Genomic DNA, 27,307 nt, shown 5'->3' with positions numbered 1-27,307 from the left:
TGTTGGGTCTTCGTTTCTGTGCGAGGGTTTTCTCTAGTTGCGGCGAGCGGGGGCCACCCTTCATCGCGGTGCGCGGACCTCTCACTATCGCGGCCTCTCTTGTTGCGGAGCACAGGCTCCAGACGCGCAGGCCCAGTAGTTGTGGCACACGGGCTTAGTTGCTCCGCGGCATGTGGGATCTTCCCAGACCAGGGCTCGAACCCATGTCCCCTGCACTGGCAGGCAGACTCTCAACCACTGCGCCACCAGGGAAGCCCCTGTCAGTGCTTCTTGAGAGTGTGTATAACTTTGCATCTCTCATGACTCTGAAGACATACAGGTAGGAATTTTATAGTCTTCCTGCTTGCTACTTTGTAATTAGGAGATTGGTTGAAACTTATAACTGCTGTCAGGGTGCTTGCCTTTTTCTAATCTCTTAGTACCAGTAAACTGTAAAATTGGAAACCATATAACCAGGTTTTATTTACTTGTTCGTGTATTTAAACATTTGTTCCTTCACCAAATATATGTTCCGCCAAGTATTGTGCTAAGCACCGAGGTTGCAAAGCTGAGTATGATGAGTTCCTTGCCCTCCGAGAACCAGAGGAGCAGAGTGGAGGGGACTGTGGTGGAGAATTGGGCCAGTGGGAGCACCTACACCAGACTGAGCTGTTCTGAGTAAGAGGGAATGGCTGGGCCCCAGTAATGACCCTGAATTTCTAAACCCATGGAGTGTATAAACTTCACTGCATATATCTTGTGCCATCTGTTTTGGCTGCAGAGGCCACTTCCTGTGTCTGTCAAGTTCTAGATAGTGAGAGCCTGTCATGAGCTGAGCTTCAGGTAGATGAGGTCTTACCTGACATCAATGGTCCTATTTTTTTTTTTTTTGCCAATTTCTATCATTATTAGTGATGCTACTGAATAACTTGGTTAAGGTCCCAATCCTCAGGCTTCCCCGCTGTAAAGGCATATGTTTCACCCTTCATAAGCAACTTATAGGGTAACACCTTGACACGTGTAAACATCCCGTCCTCCAAAAACTTCTCAATGTTTTAGAGTCAATTGATGAAACTTTCCTGAATCAGTTATGTGTATTGCAAAACTGTGATTTTTCTAGCATTTCTTTAGCATTTACTGGCTGTCAGTGTTTGTGGAGATCTGTAGATCCTCCCTCTCCCCTGCCCTCATTATGGACTAGATTTTTTTTTTTAACATCTTTATTGGAGTATAATTGCTTTATAATGATGTGTTAGTTGCTGCTTTATAACAAAGTGAATCAGTTATACATATACATATGTTCCCATATCTCTTCCCTCTTGCGTCTCCCTTCCTCCCACCCTCCCTATCCCACCCCTCTAAGTGGTCACAAAGCACCAAGCTGATCTCCCTGTGCTATGCAGCTGCTTCCCACTAGCTATCTATTTTACGTTTGGTAGTGTATATATGATGGACTAGATTTTTATTTATTCAGTGCATTGTAATACATTACAGCCGTCACTCTTTTTGATATGCAAATGGTCCAAATCTGGCCAGCTGGGAGCCCCATCGGGCTGGCCCCTGTATCCTTGATATTCATTAATCCTTGAGCACATCCTTGCTTTTTGACATGAGATGTCCCAGGCCCACCTTGTCCTTTCCCCGCCCCAGCCCTGGAATCAGCCATATCTCAAGAAGCCCTTTTATTGCAGAATAACATTTAGAAGCCAGGACTTGGGCACCAGGAGTGCCTGTTGCTACAGAGATATCATGGCTCCTAGACTCTTTTAATGGCTAAAACTAGGAAATACATTAAAAGAGGAAAAAATAGACATGTGCATTGATATTTCTCCTAAAGTGTTACTCTCTTATAAGGTCTGTGTTAGAAATTCAATTATGGTGATGCTCTGAGCTTATCAAAGAACCTTTCCTCTTTAAAAAAAAAAAAAAAACTTAAAATCCCTTTGTATCTGTTGTTCTCATCTCTCCGGAGGGAGAAGGGACAACTGCATTAATCTCATGTCACTTGAGGAAAACAACCAGCGTTCAGAAAGGTTAAGTAAGTTGCCCAGGATGATTCTGTTGTTTTATCGAGTACACTCTTTCTAAGCGTTATCTGTGCTACTTCTGTGCTGGCAAGAGATTGCTGGCAGTGTCTCTTCTGTGTTTTAGTAAATTCCTTTTATATCACACTTTTGCTACATACCTAAAAAGCATTTCTGATGTTGCCAATATTCATAATTTATTCTGGTTCCTTTCAGGTGCGGCTAAATCAAGTCCAGCATCTAAACCAGGATCCACACCTTCTCGTCCCTCATCAGCCAAAAGGGCTTCATCCAGCAGCTCAGCATCCAAATCTGATAAAGATTTAGAAACACAGGTCATACAGCTTAATGAACAGGTAACTTGGCATCCCCAGCTCTGTCTCTGGGAGCAGTGACAGGTGTCAGGAGACGAGATGAGCAAACCCCTATGGGCCTGGGATAGGGGGAGGGAAGCGGCAGAAATCAGTGGCTTCAAGCAAGTAAGAATGAAAGGAACTATTGGGGCAGATAATCAGTGGCTCATTGTGAATAAAAGATGTTAAGTCACAAATCTCAAAGCTATACATTGAGACAGAGGGACAGATGGCCTGGCTTTAGGTAAATCCAGGTCAGCCTCCCCCTCCCCTACACCTCAGTGCCTGTTAGGAGCTCCAGGCTAGACCATGGCCACTTCTAGCCAGTCTAGATTGTGTTAAAGGCATCAGGGGTTAGTCTCCCTCCTTCCTTCCTTTCTTTCAGCAACTATCTGTTAAGCCTGTTCGATGTGACAGACACTATACTTGATGCTGATAATATAATGGCAGCAAGATAGAGAGCTTCCCTTCCCTCATAGAACTTACAGATAGCAGCCATACACCATTGTCCATTACACAAGCAAAAGCCAAACGCCGAACACTTCCCGCAAGAGTGAAAGTACACAGGAGCACTGAACCCAGGAATAGGGGATCAGAAAGGCCACGGTTAAATAGAACTTTCCTTTTTATCTAATATCCCTAGGATTGCAGTAAATCTAGATCTACTGCCTTCGAAATTTTCAATATAAAAGCTTAGGTACGCTTTCTAACTAACAATAGCTAATTTTGCCCAAGAGTCTACAAAGTTTAAAAGTAATAAAACAATTGGTAGCATAGGGCCCAGCGCAGAAACCACCCACCCTTGCCCTGAGTTAGGAGGAGAGTCTTTTATCCTGGCCACTCCCACCCCTGGGAGAAGAGCCTTTATCCCAGGTGCCCAGGCTGTTCCCAGCCACTCACTGGGCATGGGCAGATCCCAGTGATTAATCTGATTCTTGATGAGCCAGCAAGAGTCTGGAAACAGTTTTTGAGATGGTTGTATATTTGCAAACAAGAATCTAGTTAAAAAGCAGTTGCTTAACTAGGGTGTTTCTTTACAATTCTGAACACTTTAATGAAAAAGGTAAAACCTTAAGTCATCCGGTGCGTAGGACTTTGATTTAGACACTGTGGAATGTTCTAATTACCTGCTGATTCTCAGTTTGAGCCTTATACAATTTCCAGCAATGAGTTCTTCTAGAATAAAAGGCAGTTAGGACAGCCCTAATTAGCCTTGGGCCACATGCCTGAGTCTCTAAGCAAAGTAGACCAGAAGAGAGTCGGGTGTGGGTCTGTAATACTTTAGATTTATAACCCTTTTCTCCTTAGGAACTCAAATTCTTTTGATATCTTTTGATATCTTTATTCTCTCATGTTTCTTCATCTACCCCTACCACACCCAGTTTCCCAAATCGCCAACCCAAAGTAGAAACACACTGGAACCTCGAGATCCTGCCTGCCCGTCTCTCGCTTACGGCCTTCTCCAACCAGCCCCACTTTCTCTCCTTGGGGCTGGCTCTGGGCTCCCTGTAGCTCTCCAATCACACACAGAGCCCCAAGGGCCCCAGCCCTCTACGATGCTTCAGCTAAACTGTTGTCCCATCCAAAATGCCACTCTAGAGAAGACACAAAGAAGCACATTCCAGTGGCCTTCCTCCTCCTGGTTGTAATTCCTTCATTACTTCCAAAGGCCTCACTCCCGAGCTGTCCCCCCATGCATTCACATGGAGGAGGAGTGTCCCCGTACCTCCCTCTGTACCCCAGAGGGAAGGTCGGACACATCCTACATCGTGAGCCTTCACTCACCAGCTGTTTACTGAGCGCCTCCTTCAGCTGTATTTCCAAGGCTATGTTAGCGCTCCCTCCATTTTCCATCCCCGAAGCCTACAGGGTGCTCCCCGAAGCCGGTGGGGAGCCACACAGGCATCACTGTGTTGGAACTGAGGACACGAAGACGAGGAAGGGCCAAGTAAAAATGCCCGGACCGAAGAGTGAATTACAGTGGTGATAGACAAAGTGACCAGTGCCGTAAACTTTAAGAATTCTCATTCACTTGGCCTCATGCCTTGATTTGGGCAGTCTCCCATGACATGCTATGAAAGCACCACTGTGCTAGAGAATTGTTCAATGATAGAAATGAACCAAAAGACACAGGGGAGGAAAAGACATGACTAAAATAATCAGGGGCTGTTTCTGGAGAGTAGGTGAGCAGACAGGCGGTGGGATGGGGTCCCTGCTTGTGCTCGGGGACCACGGGGGCTGAAGAGTGGGGCCTGGTTAGCCCGCACAGACACTGTCTGTGGCTCGGACTGGAAGGCTGGGCGGATCTACAGTGTGTGGACACCTGAGTGGTGGAGAATCGGGAGAAGAGAACTTCCCCTTGACTTTTCTCAGGGGTCCATCCCCAGCCTCCCCTCCATTCTTCAGGCTCCTGCTCTGACACGTGAGGGAGCAAGGAGGCGTCGGAGTGGGACTGTGAAAATGGCCTCCCATTTGCCAACTGATCTTTCATCAAGTAATTTAGCTCCTGTTGGTTTTTACCAGGGAAAGTTTAGAGCTGTGCACCTGTTAACCTCATGCATCTGGAATAGCAGCACAGGCCAACCTGGGCTGGGTGTTTCTACTGAGCCTCAGCTCTTGGTTCACTGTACAGACCACAGCACTTGAGAGGCTGACAAGCCTGGTTTCCGTGGGTCAGAGGCATCCAGAGACCCTTCTTGCCCGATACAGGGAACGGGAGCTGGCAGACAGAAGAAACCTAAACTACCACAGATTCGCTGGCGGCACCAGTGCAGGCTTGAGATGGATCTGGTCGAGTCTGGGTGGGGTGGGGGGAGGTTCTAGAATAAACAGAGTTTTCTTTCTCCTGGAATTCAGGCAACTGGGTTGCCTTCAGTTTTTACAAATGTCCAAGCTGTAGAATTATCAGAAATAAGAGTTGAAAGTTAGTGACTGAGGGAATTCCCTGGCAGTCCAGTGGTTAAAGATTCCGTGCTTCCACTGCAGGGGGCACAGGTTCAATCCCTCGTCAGGGAACTAAGATCCTGCAAGCCGCAAGGCGTGGCCAAAAAAAAAAAAAAAAGTTAGCGACTGATCCTCCTTTGCTTTGTAACCAGCTGCATGAGGGCATCAGTGAGGTTAACTCTGAGGAAGAACCATATCCTTGAGTCTTACTGGATGGATACAAGTTTGCCAGGTGCACAAGGAGATGGACACTGCATGTGCTGAGTATCTGTTTGAATGAATCAGTAACTCCAGACAGATAAATAGCATGTACAAAGGCCTGGAGTTACTAGAAACAGAGAGGTTTTCCACTCCAAATGTAATCTTTGGAAATCTGTGAAGGGGAATTTTTCATATACCGAAAGAGAGATTTCACCTGAGGAGAACCATGAGAGACCTAATTCACCTCCTGAAGATATTCTCTGCATAAATATAAATGCTCAAAGGGTTCAGAAAACTTGAGGGATTCTCCGAGAGCAGGAAGGGGGTGATGGCTTGGGCCTGTGTGGAGCTGCTCAGCCTGCAGCCTGGAATTTGAGACCAGATCTGCCTACAATGCCAGTGGTGTTTCTTCAGCCCAGGTGACGGCCCTGCCAGCCTCAACCCTTGCCCTCTTCCCTTCACCAGCGCCATTTCCATAACCACCGTGAGAAGCTGCAAGGCCCTTGAACCCGCATCAAGGGAGAAAAAAGGGAATGAGGGCTGTTCTGCTGAGGGACTGGAGCTTCCACATCTTCCCGCCTTTCATGTGATGAACTCGAAGCCAGAACTAGAGGAATTAAGACAGATCCGCTCAGCCTGCTTTTAGTCTCGCCCAGTTTTCCTTGTGCAGCCATGCCCCAGTCCCTCAGTAGGAGCATTGGTCTAGTTTGGCTCAGGAACATGTAGGAAGGGCTCCAAAGTCGAGGGTGGCTCTCAAGTGACGTGAAGAAAGGAGGTTCCGCAAAGCACGTCTGAAGGGACCACAGTGCCAGCCCCTCCCTCCCCTCCCCTCCCTCCTCCTGCTCTCGCCTCTCCCCTCCCTGTAGAGGATGAACGAGTTGGGGGAAAGATGTGCCCCAGCCCAGGTCAGTTACCAGGAGAGGAAGGCTGACTCGGAGCCCAGCTGGAACTGTCTCGGGCAGAAGGATCCCCGGGCCTCTGGGTATAAACGGTTGGTTGACAGGAGTGACAAGTGTGCTGTTGAAGCTGGGCATTCGGGCCCAGGCTCAAGCTCCGGCAGCAGCCCCTCGTCTCTCCCGGACCTGCACGTCGGTTATTTTTGCACATCTGTCTTTTTATGTTTCGCATCTTTATGCGCAGGCACAGGTGGTCATTTATTTCTTATGCTGTATTTTGAGGGTTCTCTTTTCCACCTTCCCTCCCTCACAGGTACATTCGTTAAAACTTGCCCTTGAAGGCGTGGAAAAGGAAAGGGATTTCTACTTCGGAAAGTTGAGAGAGATTGAGCTCCTCTGCCAGGAACACGGGCAAGAAAACGATGACCTCGTGCAGCGACTCATGGAAATCCTCTACGCTTCGGAAGAACACGTGAGTGTCAGCAGAGCCCTGACGCTTGTGTTCCAGAGTGCAGTGATGCCGTGCCTTCAGATACTGCCCTGGGACCTTAGTGAGACTTGCAGCTCAGCCAGCGCATATGATGTTCCCAGAGGAATAAACACGACCCTCGTGGTCCATTGACCCATGCTTAAGGGACCTGCATTCATCAATCTGGGAAGAGACGCGCGGATGGGTTGCCAGTTGTTGGGGGGAGGGGACAGGGGGACTTCGATTGAGAAAAATAGGCTTACACAGCCAAATCTCAAGTGGTTTTCAGCTCTCTGAGCAAATGAGCAGTAAGAATGTGTGCAAAGATTCTTCTTTCTTCGTGACAGATCAGAATGCGGTTCAAGGAAAAATTAATCTAGATGCTTTTCCCATCCCCAGAAGTCCCACAACTGTTTTTTCCTTCATAGCTAGCTGGTTGTCTTGGTTACACTTTGCCAGTACAGAGCAGCATTGTGTGACAGCCCTTTGTGGAAAAATACTTCTGGAAGGCCTCCTCTGTGGAGGCCCTGCCCACCAGGGTTGCTCCCCACGAGTGGAAGTGCCGAGGGGGGACCCAGGATGTGGCTCCGTCCGCGCATGGAAAGCAGATGTGAGAAGCAGCGGAGGAACATGAGTCTCAGGAAGCGAGGAGGGGAAGGGGCAGGATAAACGGCAGAGCCCAAGGCAGGTCACCCCAAGTCCGCCCAGACAGGCAGGGAGAGGCCCTGGCAGCTGCAGTGGGAGCCCTGTGGAGCTTCACTTTCATGAGGGCGGCGCCGTGAAAGGCAGGAGAGCGTGGGCCAGGGTTGCAGGCGTCCTTCTGCCAGGTTGGGGCTGAGGAAGTGTTTGGGTATGTGTGATTAGGAGGCCTGCAGGTGCCCCGGGGGCTCTGTGGTCGAGTCGTGTGTGTGTTGGTATTTCCACAGAATATAGGAAGCCACCAGCAAGTTTATCTTATTTCAGCCAAATACCAGGCAGATGTTTACTCCATGTAAGATTAAAATCCTAGCTCTGAAATTTTCCTAAACTGTAAGAAACTGTCTGGAGTTTGGGGACTCTCCATCACTTTTTTTGTTTCCCCCAGATAGGTATATATTCTTAAACCTCTTGGTTAGCTCAGACTATAGATCTTGAAGCCCTGGGAATCCGCCTGCTCAGGTCCCAGAGATAGCGACGGCTTTACAAAATATCATTCTCAATATTTTCAGATCTGACGGAAGAAACCAAAGGTTGGTTCGTAGTGTGTGCATCTGCACCACCCAAAGTGGCATTTTCATGACGTTCTGTATGTAGCGAGTGCTTTGTCATCTGTCAAGCGCTAGACGAATTATGGGTATTCTCTTCACAAGCTTGTTTGAGGTTGAATTCGCTGAGGTCTGTGCAGCACCGTGAGCCCGAGTGAACCGTGCCGCTGCCCGTCTGGGACGGTGCCCACTCACGGGAGCAAGGCGGCTTGCGGGATGGAATCTTCCTGCTGATTCTTACCTTCTAGCCTTCTGATTCCAACCTCGAGCCAGATCTTGTCCCAAAGGAGGAGTCCTTGTGAGGGAGCGCCGTCAGGTGAACTCCAAATTAAGGGTTGGCAGGGCCACTGAATTCCTAGCTAATGGCAGGTAGGGCTGGCCTTAGGCAAGAGCTCTTGCCTCCTGAGAGTTCAGGGGTGTCTTCCTGGATGACTACACTCAGCTTCTGTTAGACCATTTATATCTCCACCACCCCCAGCGCACACACCAGCACCAGCTTACCGCGGCCTGGATTCAGAGAGCCATTCTTGCAGTGTATGGGCAGTTAACGCACACACCCCTCAAAGAGGTAATACTTCAAAGCATCATCAGTCATTAAGACTAATGGGTTTAGCAGGTCCTTTCCTCAGACTCTTGGGATGGGAGATGAGGGGGAAGGCCAAGGGCTTTACATGTATCAGCTCCTTTAATTCTCTGGAGAATCCTATTAGGTAGATATGGGTGTTAGCCCATTTATAGATGAGAGAAACTAAGGCAGCTGAGAGGTTAAATAACGTTCCCGAGTGAATAAGCAGCATAATTTGCATTTGAACTCGAGTCCTGAGTTCGTGCCTTCCCTTCTCCAAGCCTGAGCCACCTTTTAAATGGGGAACATGATAGTAGTAATAGCTAACCTTGAGCATTTAGCGTGTGCTAGATATTACGTTTATGTTCTATATATATATTTCTCACCACATCCTTATGTGGTGTACTATTACTTATCTCTGCTTTACAGATAAAAGTACTTGCTCAATGACCCATCTTTAATAAGCTCCATCACTACCCAGGTTTCTCTAACTCAGAGCCCAGAATCTTAAGGACTATGTTCCCTGCTTCTCAGTATATTGGGTGCCATGGGGAAGGGAAAAAGTGAAGGTGGTACCTCTTGGGGGAAACTGCAGGACAGACTTTGTCTAATTGACAGTATTGAGTTGCATTTGTTCTGTATGTGAAGAAGGGAGTAGTCAAATTCCTACCTGGATTTTCTCCAAATAATTCCCTTCATCTTGTTTTGTTGTTTTGACACCTTCAAAAGTATTGTCTTGGCATCTTTCTCTGGGCAGTCTGTTTAATTCAGCATCCGCCAAGAACCTCCATTTTCTTCTGGCGGGTAGCATCACTAAACCCACCTTTGTTGTTCTGACTGGCACTGTGCTGATGTCATCAAATAGAGAGAAACGTGGTAGGGAGAAGAGAGAGACAGTGGCATCACTGTTGAGTGTAAGCTAAGGAGTATCCAAAGTCCAGGAAGAGATTTAGAGGCAGTACCCAGGCTACTGGAAGCTGGAAGAGAAAATAGACTTAACACAAACTTACACGTATGGGTTACCAGTGCAGAATCTTCAAACGCAGTTGCTGCCTTAATTCTTCTCATTCCAGGACAACTTCTAATGCAACTCTGTGTCTGGACAGCTCCAAAAAAAAGACATCAGGCTATGCTGAGTTTTCTATAGAGAATAAGCTGGAATATGCCAGTGTCCTTGTTTAGAATGTGACAAGACCCATTTTTTTAAACTTCGGTTTCTATAGAGAGAGAAGGCGAAGACTGTCTGTCACGTGCCTGGACACTGCACAGTATTTTCCATGCTGCACACGCGCACACATGACACTTCTTACAGAGGCGGATGGCGAGAGGCTCAGGAGTGGCTGGCCTGCTCTGCTCTCTGCTTCCCTTCCTGGAGGTTCATGGAACCGTCCTAGACACCTTAGAGCCGCAAGCGTTTGCCTCCCTCCCTGAGCGTAGCGAGTCCTGATTCTGTGGTAGCCTCCCAGCTTATCCAGGTTCTACCATTGAGGCAGTGAGCCTTTAAAAAGCTTCCACCCTTGCCTAGGAAAGGCATCACTTGGGAAAAAATGTGCTCAGAGGTTGCCGGGCCACTGCACCCACCCCGCAAGCTCTCGGAGCCTCCTTTTTCCCTTGCTGTGCTTGACCCTGACACTGTGTCCTGTTTTCAGGCCATTCACACACTTCAGTGCTAGGTGGACGTGCAGCCATGGGGGGCATGATGTCTGGGAAAAAATGCCAGTACTTTATTCATGATGCCGCTGGTCTGACTTCTGTGCACATCTGAGAGGCAGAGATTTCTGGTTGCCTCCCTCCTGGAGATGAGAGGGGTGCTGACGAGTCAGAGGCTGCAGTGAGCACCTGCTTTCAGTTCACCACAGATGGACCCGACATTGACACTTCAGGTGGAGGCATTCGCTGGAGAGGCCTCCTCCTTCAGTCTTTATTTAGTGATGTCTGGTCTTTGATTCTCGTGATCAAGCAATCCTAGGATAACATGTTTGGAAGATGTAGAAATCCAGATGAGAGTTTTGAGTGTGGAAGTAAACAGAGGCAGTTCAGTTTGCAGTCACAGAAACCTAATGGAAGTTTCCAGAGCAGATGGCCAGCTGGCTGTCCAGTGCCTCTCATTATGATTCTCATTATCTTTACTACCTAACTAGGGGCCACAGGTGTCTGGGCTTACGTCGTTGGTTAGCTGCTGCCCTGTGGATCTGTCGGCTGAGGGTCACCTGCTAATACAGAGACACTTGTTTCCTGAGGTCCTGTCACGGAAGCCACTGTCGAATGACCTAAAGATACTCCCCCCGTCAGCCCACATCTTTTGAATTCAGCCTGCGTTTCTGTCACTGGAAGCAGCATTGGGTTTATAGAAAACAGACACAGCCCCTGCCTTAGAAGAGCTCACAGCGCCGTTGAGAGAGACAGACAGGGACACCACTAACTGGAATTTGTCAGGTTGTGATAAATGCAGTAATAGAGACACAAATAAACTGGTGTGGGGAGCACATAAAGACAGCCTGGAGGGACAGGCAAGGACTTCACAGAGAAGATGACATTTGTGTTGGACGTGGAAAGATGATTAGGAATGTCAGCAGTTACGGAGTTAAGACGGGTGAGTATTTTTTCAGCAGAGGAAACGGCAGGAACAAAGCAGAGAGGAAAGAACAGCCGGACGCGCTGGTGTGAGTGGTGGCAGGTGAACCTGTTGTGGGCCGCCTCCTACATCTGGGAAGGTGGGAGCCATGCCCCCTCGCCCCGCAGCCCAGCTTCTTGACGGCCCTCCCCCTCCTCCCCGCCTTTGTCCCCGCTGTCCTCCCACAGTAGCCGAGAGCATTCTTCAGTACTGTCTTCCTGCTTTGCTTCTCCTTCTAATGATTATTATAAGAATAAGGAACTCCAAAGCGTCACTCACAGCTGTGAGTGGCTTGATATGCAATTAGATTTAATTAAGTAGGTGGCGCCCCAGTGCTTTAGTCGCATGTTTGGCCTAGGTTTCGCCTGGCCGCCTCCTCATCTGTGCGTTTAAGTTCTTCAGTCTTGCGTGGGGCATGAGAGAAAGATCATTTTGGTGTGTGAGAGCCTCCCCAGCACTGTGGGCTGGGAGCCCCCAGTGGTGATGTGCAACATTTGCCTCAGAGTTACAGGTGATCCTGCCAGACTTTCAGAGCACCTTAATTTGAACCCCAAGCATTAGCAATCCATTGGTAACCCAGGACGTTTGTTCTTTATAGCCGCGGTACCCAATAAGAGTGCTCTGGGGTCCGCAGTTTCTGCAGATGAGATGCATGACCTCACAGCGGTGCGCCGTGAATGAGGGAGCTGCCCTTGGCCAGCTGGAGACAAGGGCACCGCACCCACCCCCTGGCTCATCAAGTATGGAAAGGAGGCCCGAGGGGGAGCCTTATCTAGTGGGTTTCTTGTCCCGCAGCTGGTTTGACAGGCCCACGGTTACTTGAATCCAAATCTTCCGACTTTCAGTCCTGAATTAAATCCATTATCCCACAGTTAACTCGCAGTCCATGATGTGAGCAAATAAGATTTTCTCTAAAGTGTCAAACAGACCCTCATTTCTGAGATCTTCCCATCAGCAGCCTGACACTCACAAAAACAATTATGTAAGAAAAGTGCACTCCAGACCAGCTGAAGTCTGGGCAGTATGATATGGAAGGCACCCCACTGGCATTAAAAAGTTAGGATGACGAATACAACAACATCTCTACCCCTTAAGGGGCTCGGAGGCTCAGAGCCTGGCTGAAGAGGCAGCCGTGGAGCCAGCCAGTGGGGACACGCGAGCACGCGCCCATACACACACAGGGCTGCAGCGTGCGATCTGATGGAAGCATGAATCAAGGATGTAAGGCTCAGAGGAGTGATCCGTTCTGGGGTGAAGGCAGTGAGAAGGGCGTGGGGAGGAGCGTGCGGCAGAGCAGACACCCCGGAGTTCCTGGCCCACCGTTCCTGGTCAGTTCCCATGAGCGTGAGTTTCCTTCTTTGCCCCTGGACTAGAGGCAGGCCGGTGGCTCTTCCTCGCTTGTTCTGTCCCAGCAAGAGGTGCTCTCCTGCTCCCGGGAGGGCACCTCTGTCCCTGAGGCACTAACTGCGCCGAGAGGACCACCCTCACGTGTGCCGAGCAGTGGGCAAAGAGGCTTGTGGAGGACGCTGCGGGGCCGGCCCGGGGACGAGCTGGCAGAGCCTGGAGCAAAGGGGGGCTTGGGGCTCTGAGGTCAAAGGACATCGTGGTTAAGGAATTAAGGAGCGAGGTGTCCTGAAGGACAGCAGGATGTGGGCAGAGAGAGTAGGATTTGGGCCTTCACATTTCAGAGGTGGAGCAGTTTTAGGTATGATGACGGGGTGTGGTCATGGGGCGAGCTGATATTTATTAAATTAAATAATGTGCTTCTTGACACCAAGCCAGTAAGGGACAGTGCTAGATTTGAGCCCAAGTCTTCAATACGATGTCATTTTCTACTCTTGTCATAGAAAAGACTTTTTTTTTTTTCTTTAATTAATTAATTTATTTATTTATTTTTGGCTGTGTTGGGTCTTCGTTTCTGTGCGAGGGCTTTCTCTAGTTACGGCAAGCGGGGGCCACTCTTCATCGCGGTGCGCGGGCCTCTCACTATCGCGGCCTCTCTTGTTGGGAGCACAGGCTCCAGACGCGCAAGCTCAGTAGTTGTGGCTCATGGGCCTAGTTGCTCCGTGGCATGTGGGATCTTCCCAGACCAGGGCTCGAACCCGTGTCCCCTGCATTGGCAGGCAGATTCTCAACGACTGCGCCACCAGGGAAGCCCAGAAAAGACTATTTTTTAAAAAATTATTTTTACTTCTAGAACATATTCCAATGAGTTACCAAGAAAAAAGAATTACAGCTCACACTTATATTATGTGCCAAACACTGTTCTAGGCACTTCACCTATTTTAACTCAGAGTTCTCTGTTGAATTCAGTGGCTCCATTGATTCATTGATCAATGACACTCATTGAAACTCTGTTAAATGAGCACTTTTGTCCTATCCCCCACTTGTACAGATGAGAAAACCGAGGCACAGAACAGTTAAGTCACCCAGCTTGTAAATAATGGATCTGGGAGATGAACTTCAGGTCCATGCTTATAACCTTGACATTATGCTGCCTCTCAGAAGATAAGTGGCATGTGACCTTGGCTGATAGTCTGGGTCATCTGTTCTTGCACCCTCTCTGATGTCTTCTTCCTGACACACATGCATTGAGTTGCACAGTAAGCAAGGTCTGACACAGATGGATGAGGCCCTATCCCGACTTCAGTAACCTCAGAATCCAATGGATGAGGCCACAAGGTTCAAGACATACAAGTCAAAAGTTTTAAGGCCAAGGAAGAAGCAAAATGCAGGAGGAGGGAGAGAATCCTGGCTCAGGGATCAGGGGAAATGATCCTGCTGTATTTGAGTTGGATCTTGACGGGTGTGTCCTTGGCTAAAGGGAAAACGGGCCAGACAGGAAGGGGGTGTGCAAAGTGCAAGCGAACACAAGCACATCTGTACATCCCAGCGTACGCTCCCGACTGCATCGCAAAAGCATTGTGCATTCTGGAGGGAGCAGTCGGCCCTATTGATTAGCTACACTCCCTCTGCTTGGGTAGTAAAGAGCTAATTATTCGTTGTGAGATTAAAAAAAAAAAAAAAAGAATTGGCAGATATAGCTGACCAGGGTTGATGTTCCCTGGAGTTAGTGTTCGTGATGTGCTTCCCTGGGTTATACGCAAGTGAGTAAATAGGTCATTTGAAGCCAAGTAGAGGAACACCTCAACCATCAGAAAGTAAGCAAAAAAAGTCCTCACGTACCCAGAATAGATGTCCCGAAGTCCCCGAGCACAAGCTCCTGAGCTCCCCTGCTGGAGACGCCGTCTGGCTGGGGGCAACCCAGAACCGTAGTTATTGTTCTTTCCTTACCTAACCGCTCTCACGAGCTGCTTCTCTGCATCAGATGAGTGACAGATTATAACAAGGAGTCTGCTTCAAGCAGACATGCTACCAGGTGAGGAGGAGGACAGCAGGGCAGGAAACAGGAAGCCATCGGACACGCTGCAGGGGCCTGGGGCCCTGTGCTGTGTCACAGCAGGCTCACTCGTGGTTGTCGTGACGCTCGTGAGTCCTTACATCTGGTTTACTGTCGTACAGAGGGTGGGAAAGTATGTCGTATGTTCTGTGATGACGTCCTTCCAAAATGGTCGGAAGGAAAATGTGGTGCCTAAAGCCTGCTGGCCGCGCTCCAGAATGGGCCGCTCCTTGATGGGGCGGGAAGGTGAAGGCACCCCTGTGTGTGCCTTGGCTCCTGGGAGCGGGGAGGCACTTGCGTGGCAAAAGCCGTGGCGATGCCGTGCTGTGCAGCGATGGTGGGGCTGGGGACGCCGCAGGGCTGCCGGCAGTGAACCGCTTCAGCTGAAACCTCTCCCCCTGCCCCACAGGAGGGCCACCCGGAGGAGCCGGAAGCAGAGGAGCAAGTCCACGAACAGCAGCCCCAGCAGCAGGAAGAGTACTGAACCGTCTCAGCAGCTCTCCACACTTCCGTTTTGGTGGGAACTTTTCTTCTGGAGAATTGGAACACATGTGGCCTCAAGCTCATCAGAAACCAGTTGTTCCCAGCCTGCTGTTCCATCACTGCGCCGGCACCCATGCCAGCCACCGCGCTCGGTTCCCATTTCCTTCGCCAAGACACACTAGCTGCGGCCGTGGGCAGCCTCCCCAAGACATCACGGGGTCACATACCTTCAACTTCACCACTTGGCTGCTTGAGATCGATTCTGCTCTTTGCGTTTCTTTCCAGAACAACTGTCCCCACCCCCACCCCACCCCCTTTTTATCCTGGTGTGAAACAATGGTAATTTGATATATGGTATTTATATTGGCATTTCTCAACCCAGTGTCACTAGATGTCACACACATTTGTGGTGCTTTGATGTTTGCAAGTCTAACCTCTGAACATAAATTTGGTCAAATAATAAATTGGAACAAAGGGAAAGAGATACTTGATATGAAAGCCATATGACAGTGACTTATTTCACGGGGAAAAACACCGAGTCAGTTTCTCCCTCTACTCACAAACGAAAGGGAAAAAAAAAAAAAGGAATCAAAACTAGGACTTCAGGGCCCAGCAGTGTTCAGACATCAGCATGTTAGACAACCACACAGTATGCTGTTAGTTTTGAAAGACATTCACTCAAGGAAAACACCATCTCGACTTGGCCCTCTAACTGCTTGCCCTTTCCCTCGCCTCCCCCGACCCAGATTCTCATGCTGTTTTCTTTCTCAGGGTCCTCTTTGGTGGGGAGCCACTCTCCCCAAAAGCTGTCATCAGTTGTCTGCAGTCAGAGGGGGTCTGCATGGGCACAGGTCCTCCTGCCTCCTCGTGTGGGTTTCAGCCCAAATCCTCTCATCCACACTAGGGGATTCCTACTAAAGAATGACTTCAGGGTGTGCAGCCCCGGGCGGCAGGGTCCTGCATCATGCTGCACACTTGCTGGAAGGCTGGGAGTGAAGACTTTATGAATAGGAGTGTAAGCCCAAGGGAGAATCCTGGTTCTGAAGTCTGGTGTTGACACTGGAATGACGGCACAGGAAAATCTGACTCCCAATGCCTTCTGGAATAAAGAATTCCCCCTCTTCGATACTATGGCCCTCCTTGTAATTGACCTTCGCTAAATTGTGGCAATTCATAAACAGAGGAAACATTAATGAATTAAAAGCATTCCTTATTTTTTTTAACTAATATTTGCACATTTTCTTAGTATCTTTCCAAATCTTTGCCTCTTCCCCACCCCACCCTTTGACAGATGGTTTCCCTTCCTGGATCATTCATTTCACTCGGTTTCTAACTAACTTTAGATTTTCTTTCACTTGTTATTTGACTTAGCAGGTGCAACAAAAACAGCAAACAAGTGTGCCCACCCCACTTTCCTCTTAATTGAAAAGCTTAAAATAAATTTCTGAATTATGTATCATAAAGCTTTGACATTTCTTTATTAACTGATGAAATACTAATTCTAAATTCTAGCATTGAAGCTTTCCACCAAAAGAAGTCTTCTCAAAATAAATCTTTTGTGGCAGAGTGGTATTTATTGAGTAACATGTGAAAAAGATTGCTTGTATTTTTGAGGTTATTACAGGACACTGTGCAGAACTGGACAGATGTTTCACGGGGTTTGGTTTCCCTTTCTTCTCTCTCCTGCTTGCTCTGCGCTACAGCGGCAGCTCGTTTCTCTCAGGCTGGAATACGGCCTGGCTCTCGGCGGTGACATCCTCCCACACCTGGTCGCAGGGAGTGGTCGTGCTATACGCAGCATCGTGCTTAACAGTGTGTCGTCCCCACCCCCCCCCAAGGCTGTTGCACTCACTTGAGTTTCCTTCTTTCTAAATAGCTCTTGTAAAGAGGCACAATAAATAATTCCATGCAGGTGATCCTTCAGTGGTTCCTGGGCAGTTCTTTGCTTGCCTTGGACATGTCAGTAATACCCAGTGCCAGGTGGGTCAGGAACCACACTCCCATCATGTGGATGCACGTGATTACTGGGTAACGTGCATAAGCCTCACCAGTGACACTCAGCCACTCTGTTCCTCCCCAAATCCCCAACTTTCTCAGCTATAAACATACTGGCCAGATAGCTGGCAGAGACAACTTTCGCCAGTCATCCTACTTCCTTCTCCTTCCCGGAGTCTTGGGGCAGACTATTCATTTATTTAGAGAGGAGCTATACACTTCTCTTTCTGTCAACATCCGAAACGTCTTCCATTGCCCTGCATCGCATGGGACATCACTGATGCTTTGGGGAATCTTGGACAGCTAAGCATCCCAGTCCTCTTCGGCTGCACCCCAGCTTCTGTGCAGACCACCTCTCATTTCCCAGGACTGCTCCTTTCTCCCTGATGGCTTTACCCCATCATTCTCTCATCTCGGCAGCCAGCGCGTGCTTTCCTCCCTCTATGGACCCCGTCACGCATCGTCATGCTGGGCCGAGAAGCAGCCCCTGGTGTGTGCCCTGCTTCTCCCTCTCAGAAGCCAGACTTCGGTCTTGGAGTCCCCTTCACACCCGCCGCAGCTGGTTATAGTACTTCCACTGCTCATATCAGGTAGGAAGTGATTGAAGCAGGGGGTAAAGAGAAAAGAGCAGAAAAGCAGAAAAAGAAAAGACAAAGACACACCCTGTTGACCCGAGAGAAGTAAACTCCAGAAGGGAACCAAGAACTCCTCCCTTCCCTGGTGAGTATTTCCATTATTCCGTTAAGGTTTAATATGCATTCAAATTACTTTTACTAAATAGTACACCATAAAGCTTTTGTTATATATTAAATGTAAACTGAAAGGAATGTAAACATATGTATTGTTAATTATAAATATAGATAAGTAATGACATAATAGATGAAAAAGTCTTATTCAGATGTATCACATTCATTTTACATTACCCACCTACTGTCGCATGGTAGAATAGTTTTTTGTCTCTGAATATGTGAATAACTTGACTTGCATTTATCTTTTTACATATTTAATAAAAAAAAAAAAGGTATATGTTAAAATTGGCCTGGATCTATAGAGTCTTAAATTTTTATGCTAAAGGTTTCCTTTTGAGTGAGCATGGTTATACGAATAAGCTATTTATGTAAAGTCACATATAGAGCCCACATTTTATTATGATTTACATGGTGGGGGGCCTTGTTTTTATTGACAGCAAATGTTTTAACAGGAATTACAGGTTAGTATTAGATATCCAATGTAGCAGCTGTATTACCTTTTTAAAACTCTACCAAAAAAATTTTCTTACCGAAAAGAAGGATACACCATTCATTCCCTTAGGAAACATTCCACTTGCAAGCAAACAAAGGCCTCGCTCCTGCAGGTTCACCTCCTCCATCTGGACAACACAAAGGCTGGGCAAAAGCAGGCAGATGTTTTGAAGTAAAGCTTTGTGGCAAAACGACCTGTGATTGGCAAAAGCTCTTTGATTAAGTGTATTCTCCTCCATCCCCGCCCACCAGTTTGCTGACTTTAACTAACAGTGATGATTTATAGACATAAATGGAACACCAACCTTACAGGAATAACTGAAAAAATGTATTTGAACTGGCCCACTGCCCTCCTGGAGACCCTGTAGACAGGTGGTGACAGTCTGTTGGAAGACTTTGCCCAGGAGCCTCCAGGTTACTGAGGTTCAGCTGACACCCTTTTACCCTGAAGGATGCCAGCCTTACTGAACCTGCTTTCAAGCACCACCTAGAGCCCTGTTGTGTTTCTATACTGTCCTTTGGCAACTGTTTTCCATTCATTTGCCTTTAGGCCCTTTTCTTTTAAAAGCAGAGAAGCAGGAAAATAACAAAGCTACCATCACTGCTCTCCACCTACACATTACTCCACAGGGTACTTCTGTGATGGAAGTCTGAGCCGTTACCTGGGTTGGGAAAGCTCATGCTCAAAGCACACATGTGTTTCCATTTAATTCACCAACCCCAGGGTTTTAAACACTAGATCTTAGACGTTTGTACACAAATAGTCAAGAATACACGTGATTCATTTTACTTAAAAGGCACACTGGTGGACTCTAAACACATCACAAACAGTTCAAAAGTGGTGAGATAACATGTTTGCTCCATTTTATTAAATCTGAGATCATCGATAAAAATCTGAGGTGTTCCTACTGGTATTATGGGTAGGCCCATGAGTCCAGAGGGAGGGGAAAAAAGTTAATATACTTCCACTAAGTTCGAGTTACAAGATGCCAGTTCTCTAATATTAAACACAAACTTCATTTCTCTGACCTTTCTTATGCTTCCTCTTAATGGCTAGAACACAGCCACCGTGACCGTTTAGGCTGCTATTATGAGTAAATATTCACTGACCCAGCTTCTCAGCACTAACACAGAGTCGCCAAACAGCACCAAGTGTGAGAACAGAGCATCTCCCTGGATGTCTAACAGCTCCTGTTTTGCTGAACTGGGAACTCATAAGAGACACTCTCCATTCATTAGAAGAGCTCGGGCTTTACTGCCTAAGAGAAGGCAAAGCGTAAAATCCATTGAACCCTTGACCCTCAGATAGCACCAGGACTTCAGGTCACAAGACTGCCCAAGGGCAGACCCTTCCCCCAGGCTGTGACCTGGACCCCATAGTGTATCAGTAGGGCTTACACAGAAGGTGCATTTGCTAAGGCCTTGCCTCCTCCTGTTGGGTTTAGGATTGGAACAAAAAAATGGAACGCCCAGCTGGAGCTAATTTGTTGAATGCCTTTTTCTCTCTTTCCACTGACCTAAAATGTTGAACCTTTTGCCAAGTTTTAATTTATTAAACAGTTTTCTTTTTATATTTTGTACCTATTTTATCAAGACAGGGTGTAAATTGTTTTTAAAGAGCAAGAGCACATTAATGTACCTTTGAATTCATGCTGTTCGTTAGAAACTAGCCCAGTACCTAAATGCATCCTCTTTCAGAAAATAAAGTTAAGTACACATTTCTTTCTGTGTAGCAAGAGCCCCTCATATTTTACACTATGGTATTCCTTTCAGCCTTGAAGGTTACCTGTATATTATAACTTAAAAAAATTTTTTTTTAAGATATGTTTATCTTATTCACTAAAATGTTTTGGTCAAATCTGACCATTTAAATGAGGCTTTAGAAATTACAGAAGTAATGAAAAGTTCCCATAAATGTATTCAGAATTTTAGTCTAATTCAAATTCACAGCTTACTACTAGGACACTCTCTTCCAATCTGATACATTTATGGTGCAGGTGAAATGTGGCCTCCTGCCAATGGAACAGTTTTTTACCAGCATGAAAGTTATGTCAGAGAAAGAAAATGTCTCATAAGCTAAGCTGTCTCAAAGACAGGTTCAGGGACCTTCCTGTCCTGTAGACATAGACACTGTCCAGTCACCTGAGCTTAAAACAAAAAACCATGAGGCAGAGATAGCTTCAAGATGGCGGAGGAGTAAGACATGGAGATCAACTTCCTCCCCACAAATACATCAAAAATACATCTACATATGGAACAGCTCCTACAGAACACCTACTGAAAGCTGTCAGAAGACCTCAGACTTCCCAAAAAGCAAGAAACTCCCCACATACCTGGGTAGGGCAAAAGAAAAAAGAAAAAACAGAGACAAAAGAATAGGGACGGGACCTGCACCTCTGAGAGGGAGCTGTGAAGGAGGAAAAGCTTCCACACACTAGGAAGCCCCTTCACTGGCGGAGACGGCAGGTGGGCGGGGGGGGAGGCTTCGGAGCCATGGAGGAGAGCACAGCGACAGGGGTGCAGAGGGCATAGTGGAGAGGTTCCCGCACAGAGGATCGGTGCAGACCAGCTCTCACCAGCCCAAGAGGCTTGTCTGCTCACCCGCCGGCCAGGACGGGTGGGGGCTGGGAGCTGAGGGTCCGGCTTCGGAGGGCGGATCCCAAGGAGAGGACTGGGGTTGGCTGCGTGAACACAGCCTGAAGGGGGTTAGTGTGCCACAGCTAGCCAGGAGTGGGTCTGGGAAAATGTCTGGACCTGCCTAAGAGGCAAGAGACCATTGTTGCAGGGTGCACAAGGAGAGGGGATCCAGAGCACTGCCTAAACGAGCTCCAGAGATGGGCGCCAGCCGCGGCTATCAGGGCAGACACCAGAGACGGGCATGAGACGCAAAGGCTGCTGCTGCAGCCACAAAGAAGCCTGTGTGCGAGCACAGATCACTATCCACACCGCCCCTCCTGGGAGCCTGTGCAGCCCGCCACTGCCAGGGTCCCGTGATCCAGGGACAACTTCCCTGGGAGAACACACGGCACGCCTCAGGCTGTTGCAACGTCACACCGGCCTCTGCCGCTGCAGGCTCACCCCGCATTCCGTACCCTTCCCTCCCCCCAGCCTGAGTGAGCCAGAGCCCCCTAATCAACTGCTCCTTTAACCCCGTCCTGTCTGGGTGGGTAACAGATGCCCTCACGCGACCTACACGCAGAGGCGGGGCCAAATCCAAAGCTGAACCCCAGGAGCTGTGTGAACAAAGAAGAGAAAGGGAAATTTCTCCCAGCAGCCTCAGGAGCAGCAGATTAAATCTCCACAATCAACTTGATGTACCCTGCATCTGTGGAATACCTGAATAGACAATGAATCATCCCAAAATTGAGGCGGAGGACTTTGGGATCAACTGTAGACTTGGGGTTTGCTTTCTGCACCTAATTTGTTTCTGGTTTTATGTTTATCTTAGTTTAGTATTTAGAGCTTATTATCATTGGTAGATTTGTTTATTGATTAGGTGGCTCTCTTCCTTTTTATTATATATATTTTTTTCCTTTTTCTCCTTTTGAGGGTCTGTATGTGTATGCTTCTTTGTGTGGTTTTGTCTGTATAGCTTTGCTTTTACCATTTATCGTAGGGTTCTGTCTGTCTTTTTTTTTTTTTTTAGTATAGTTTTTAGCGCTTGTTGACATTGGTGGATTTGTCTTTTGCTTTGGTTGCGCTCCCTATTTTTACTACTTTTTTATTTTTAATAATATATTTTTTAATAACTTTATTTTATTTTATTTTTTCTTTCTTTCTTTCTTTCTTTTTCTCCCTTTTCTACTGAGCTGGTGGCTGACAGTCTTGGTGCTCCAGCCGGATGTCAGGCCTGAGCCTCTGAGGTGGGAGAGCCGAGTTTAGGACATTGGTCCACTAGAGACCTCCTGGCCCCACGTAATATCAAACGGCAAAAGCTCTCTCAGAGATCTCCATCTGAACACTAAGACCCAGCTCCACTCAACGACCAACAAACTACAGTGCTAGACACCCTATGCCAAATAACTAGCAACACAGGAACACAACCCCACCCACTAGCAGAGAGGCTGCCTCTCTGCTAATTATAAAATCATAATTTTACAGACACCCCAACACACCACCAGATGTGGTCCTGCCCACCAGAAAGACAAGATCCAGCCTCATCCACCAGAACACAGGCACCAGTCCCCTCCGCCAGGAAGCCTACACAACCCACTGAACCAACCTTACCCACTGGGGGCAGACACCAAAAAACGGGAACTACGAACCTGCAGCCTGCAGAAAGGAGACTGCAAACACGGTAAGTTAAGCAAAATGAGAAGACAGAGAAATACAAAGCAGATGAAAGACCAATATAAAAACCCACTAGACCAAACAAATGAAGAGGAAATAGGCAGTATACCTGAAACAGAATTCAGAGTAATGATAGTGAAGATGATCCAAAATCTTGGAAACAGAATGGAGAAACTACAAGAAACATTTAACAAGGACCTAGAACTACAGAGCAAACAAACAATGATGAACAACACAATAAATGAAATTTAAAATTCTCTAGAAGGAAACAATAGGAGAATAACTGAGGCAGAACAACGAATAAGTGACCTGGAAGGTAAAATAGTGGAAATAACTACTGCAGAGCAGAACAAAGAAAAAATGAAAAAAATTGAGGACAGTCTCAGAGACCTCTGGGAAAACATTAAACACACCAACATTCGAATTCTAGGGGTCCCAGAAGAACAAGAGAAAAAGAAAGGTACTGAGAAAATATTTGAAGAGATTATAGTTGAAAACTTCCCTAATATGGGAAAGGAAAGAGTCAGTCAAGTCCAGGAAGCACAGAGAGTCCCATACAGGATAAATCCAAGGAGAAACCCACCAAAACACATATTAATCAAATTATCAAAAATTAAATACAAAGAAAGAATATTAAAAGCAGCAAGGGAAAAGCAACAAAGAACATACAAGGGAATTCCCATAAGGTTAAGAGCTGATCTTTCAGCAGAAACTCTGCAAGCCAGAAGGGAATGGCAGGACGTGTTTAAAGTGATGAAAGAGAAAAACCTACAACCAAGATTACCCTACCCAGCAAGGATCTCATTCACATTTGACAGAGAAATTAAAACCTTTACAGACAAGCAAAAGCTAAGAGAACTCAGCACCACAAAACCCGCTTTACAACAAATGCTAAAGGAACTTCTCTAGGCAGGAAACAGACGGAAAAGACCTACAATAACAAACCCAAAACAATTAAGAAAATAGTAATAGGAACATACATATTGATAACTACCTTAAATATAAATGGATTAAATGCTCCAACCAAAAGACACAGACTGGCTGAATGGACACAAAAACAAGACCCATATATATGCTGTCTACAAGAGACCCACTTCAGACCTAGGGACACATACAGACTGAAAGTGAGGGGATGGATAAAGATATTCCATGCAAATGGAAATCAAAAGAAAGCTGGAGTAGCAATTCTCATATCAGACAAAATAGACTTTAAAATAAAGACTATTACAAGAGACAAAGAAGGACACTACATAATGATCAAGGGATCAATCCAAGAAGAATATATAACAAATGTAAATATTTATGCACCCAAAATAGGAACACCTCAATACTTAAGGCAAACGCTAACAGCCATAAAAGGGGAAATCAACAGTAACACAATCATAGTAGGGGACTTTATCACCCCACTTTCACCAATGGACAGATCATCCAAAATGAAAATAAATAAGGAAACACAAGCTTTAAATGATACATTCAACAAGATGGACTTAATTGATATTTAGAGGACATTCCATCCAAAAACAACAGAATACACATGCTTCTCAAGTGCTCATGGAACATTCTCCAGGATAGATCATATCTTGGGTCACAAATCAAGCCTTGGTAAATTTAAGAAAATTGAAATTGTATCAAGTATCTTTTCTGACCACAACTCTATGAGACTAGACATCAATTACAGGAAAACATCTGTGAAAAATACAAACACATGAAGGCTAAACAATACACTACTAAATTACCAAGAGATCACTGAGGAAATCAAAAAATACCTAGAAGCAAATGACAATGAAAACACGACGACCCAAAACCTATGGGATGCAGCAAAAGCAGTTCTAAGAGGGAAGTTTATAGCAATACAATCCTACCTCAACAAACAAGAAACATCTCAAAGAAACAACCTAACCTTACACCTAAAGCGATTAGAGAAAGAAGAACAAAAAAACCCCAAAGTTAGCAGAAAGAAAGAAATCATAAAGATCAGATCAGGAATAAATGAAAAAGAAATGAAGAAAACAATAGCTAAGATCAATAAAACTAAAAGCTGGTTCTTTGAGAAGATAAACAAAATTGATAAACCACTAGCCAGACTCATCAAGGAAAAAAGGGAGAAGACTCAAATCAACAGAATTAGAAATGAAAAAGGAGAAGTAACAACTAACACTGCAGAAATACCATGGATCATGAGAGATTACTACAAGCAACAATATGCCAATAAAATGGACAACCTGGAAGAAATGGACACCTTCTTAGAAAAGCACAACCTTCTGAGACTGAACCAGGAAGAAATAGAAAATATAAACAGACCAATCACAAGCACTGAAATTGAAACTGTGATTTAAAATCTTCCAACAAACAAAAGCCCAGGACTAGATGGCTTCACAGGCAAATTCTATCAAACATTTAGAGAAGAGCTAACACCTATCCTTCTCAAACTCTTCCAAAATATAGCAGAGGGAGGGACACTCCCAAACTCATTCTACGAGTCCACCATCACCCTGATACCAAAACCAGACAAAGATGTCACAAAGAAAGACAACTACAGGCCAATATCTCTGATGAACATAGATGCAAAAATCCTCAGCAAAATACTAGCAAACAGAATCCAACAGCACATTAAAAGGATCATACACCATGATCAAGTGGGGTTTATCCCAGGAACGCAAGGATTCTTCAATATATGCAAATCAATCCATGTGATAAACCATATCAACAAATTGAAGGAGAAAAACCATATGATCATCTCAATAGATGCGGAAAAAGCTTTTGACAAACTTCAACCATTTATGATAAAAACTCTCCAGAAAGTAGGCATAGAGGGAACTTACCGCAACATAATAAAGGCCATATATGACAAACCCAGAGCCAACATCATTCTCAATGGTGAAAAACAAACCATTTCCACTAAGATCAGGAACAAGAAAAGGTTGCTGACTCTCACCACTATTATTCAACATCGTTTTGGAAGTTTTGGCCACAGCAATCAGAGAAGAAAAAGAAATAAAAGGAATCCAAATTGGAAAAGAAGAAGTAAAACTGTCACTGTTTGCAGATGACATGATACTATACATAGAGAGTCCTAAAGATGCTACCAGAAAACTACTAGAGTTAATCAATGAATTTGGTAAAGTAGCAGGATATAAAATTAATGCACAGAAATCTCTTGCATTCCTATACATTAATGATGAAAAATCTGAAAGAGAAATTAAGGAAACACTCCCATTTACCACTGCAACAAAAAGAATAAAATACCTAGGAATAAATCTACCTAAGGAGACAAAAGACCTGTATGCAGAAAACTATAAGACACTGATGAAAGAAATTAAAGATGATACGAACAGATGGAGAGATATACCATGTTCTTGGATTGGAAGAATCCACATTGTGAAAATGACTATACTACCCACAGCAATTTACAGATTCAATGCAATCCCTATCAAACTACCAATGGCATTTTTCACAGAACTAGAACAAAAAATTTCACAATTGTATGGAAACACAAAGACCCTGAAGAGCCAAAGCAATCTTGAGAAAGAAAAACGGAGCTGGAGGAATCAGACTCCCAGACTTCAGACTATACTACAAAGCTACAGTAATGAAGACAGTATGGTACTGGCACAAAAATAGAAATATAGATCAATGGAACAGGATAGAAAGCCCAGAGATAAGCCCACGCACATATGGTCACCTTATTTTTGATAAAGGAGGCAAGAATATACAATGGAGAAAAGACAGCCTCTTCAACAAGTGGTGCTCGGAAAACTGGACAGCTACATGTAACAGAATGAAATTAGAACACTCCCTAACACATACCCAAAAATAAACTCAAAATGGATTAAAGACTTAAATGTAAGGCCAGACACTATAAAACTCTTAGAGGATAACATAGGCAGAACACTCTATGACATAAATCACAGCAAGATCCTTTTTGACCCACCTCCTACAGTAATAGAAATAAAAACAAAAATAAATAAATGGGACCTAATGAAACTTAAAAGCTTTTGCACAGCAAAGGAAACCATAAACAAGATGAAAAGACAACCCTCAGAATGGGTGAAAGTATTTGCAAATGAAGTAACTGACAAAGGATTAATCTCCAAAATTTACAAGCAGCTCATGCAGCTCAATACCAAAAAAACAAACAACCCAATCCAAAAATGGGCAGAAGAACTAAATAGACATTTCTCCAAAGAAGATATACAGATTGCCAACAAACACATGAAAGGATGCTTAGTATCACTAATCATTAAAGAAATGCAAATCAAAACTACAATGAGGTATCACCTCACACCGGTCAGAATGGCCATCATCAAAAAATCTACAAACAATAAAAGCTGGAGAGGGTGTGGAGAAGAGGGAACCCTCTTGTACTGTTGGTGGGAATGTAAACTGATACAGCCACTATGGAGAACAGTATGGAGGTTCCTTAAGAAACTAAAAATAGAACTACCATATGACCCAGGAATCCCACTGCTGGGCATATACCCTGAGAAAACCATAATTCAAAAAGAGTCATGTACCACAATATTCACTGCAGCTCTATTTACAATAGCCAGGACATGGAAGCAACCTAAGTGTCCATCAACAGATGAATGGATAAAGAAGATGTGGCACAT

General features: G+C 45.8%; 1 protein-coding gene and 1 long non-coding RNA gene across 5 annotated transcripts in view; one reads left to right on the top strand and one right to left on the bottom strand.

Moving 5' to 3' along the window:
• The window catches only part of MAPRE2 (microtubule associated protein RP/EB family member 2), a 163,302-nt gene extending 146,668 nt beyond the window's left edge, over positions 1 to 16,634 (top strand). For all 4 annotated transcript variants that reach the window (XM_082354397.1, XM_082354396.1, XM_082354399.1 and 1 more), the window contains 3 exons: positions 2,220 to 2,359; positions 6,710 to 6,868; positions 15,098 to 16,634. In XM_082354397.1, the coding sequence (XP_082210523.1) occupies positions 2,220 to 2,359; positions 6,710 to 6,868; positions 15,098 to 15,172 (374 nt within the window). In that variant the 3' untranslated portion in view covers positions 15,173 to 16,634. The remainder of the gene's footprint in view (positions 1 to 2,219; positions 2,360 to 6,709; positions 6,869 to 15,097) is intronic.
• Positions 16,635 to 16,723: 89 nt separating this feature from the next.
• LOC309610885 overlaps positions 16,724 to 27,307 on the bottom strand; it is an 82,222-nt gene continuing 71,638 nt past the window's right edge. Inside the window, exon 3 of the long non-coding RNA XR_014234204.1 lies at positions 16,724 to 18,602. This is a non-coding gene — a long non-coding RNA (uncharacterized lncRNA). The remainder of the gene's footprint in view (positions 18,603 to 27,307) is intronic.

The sequence above is a fragment of the Balaenoptera borealis genome (assembly GCF_965194805.1).
Source record: "Balaenoptera borealis genome assembly, chromosome: 14".
Taxonomy (NCBI): Eukaryota; Metazoa; Chordata; class Mammalia; order Artiodactyla; family Balaenopteridae; genus Balaenoptera; species Balaenoptera borealis.
The sequence above is the reverse complement of the archived record's forward strand: the minus strand, read 5'-3'. Positions and strand labels throughout refer to the sequence as shown.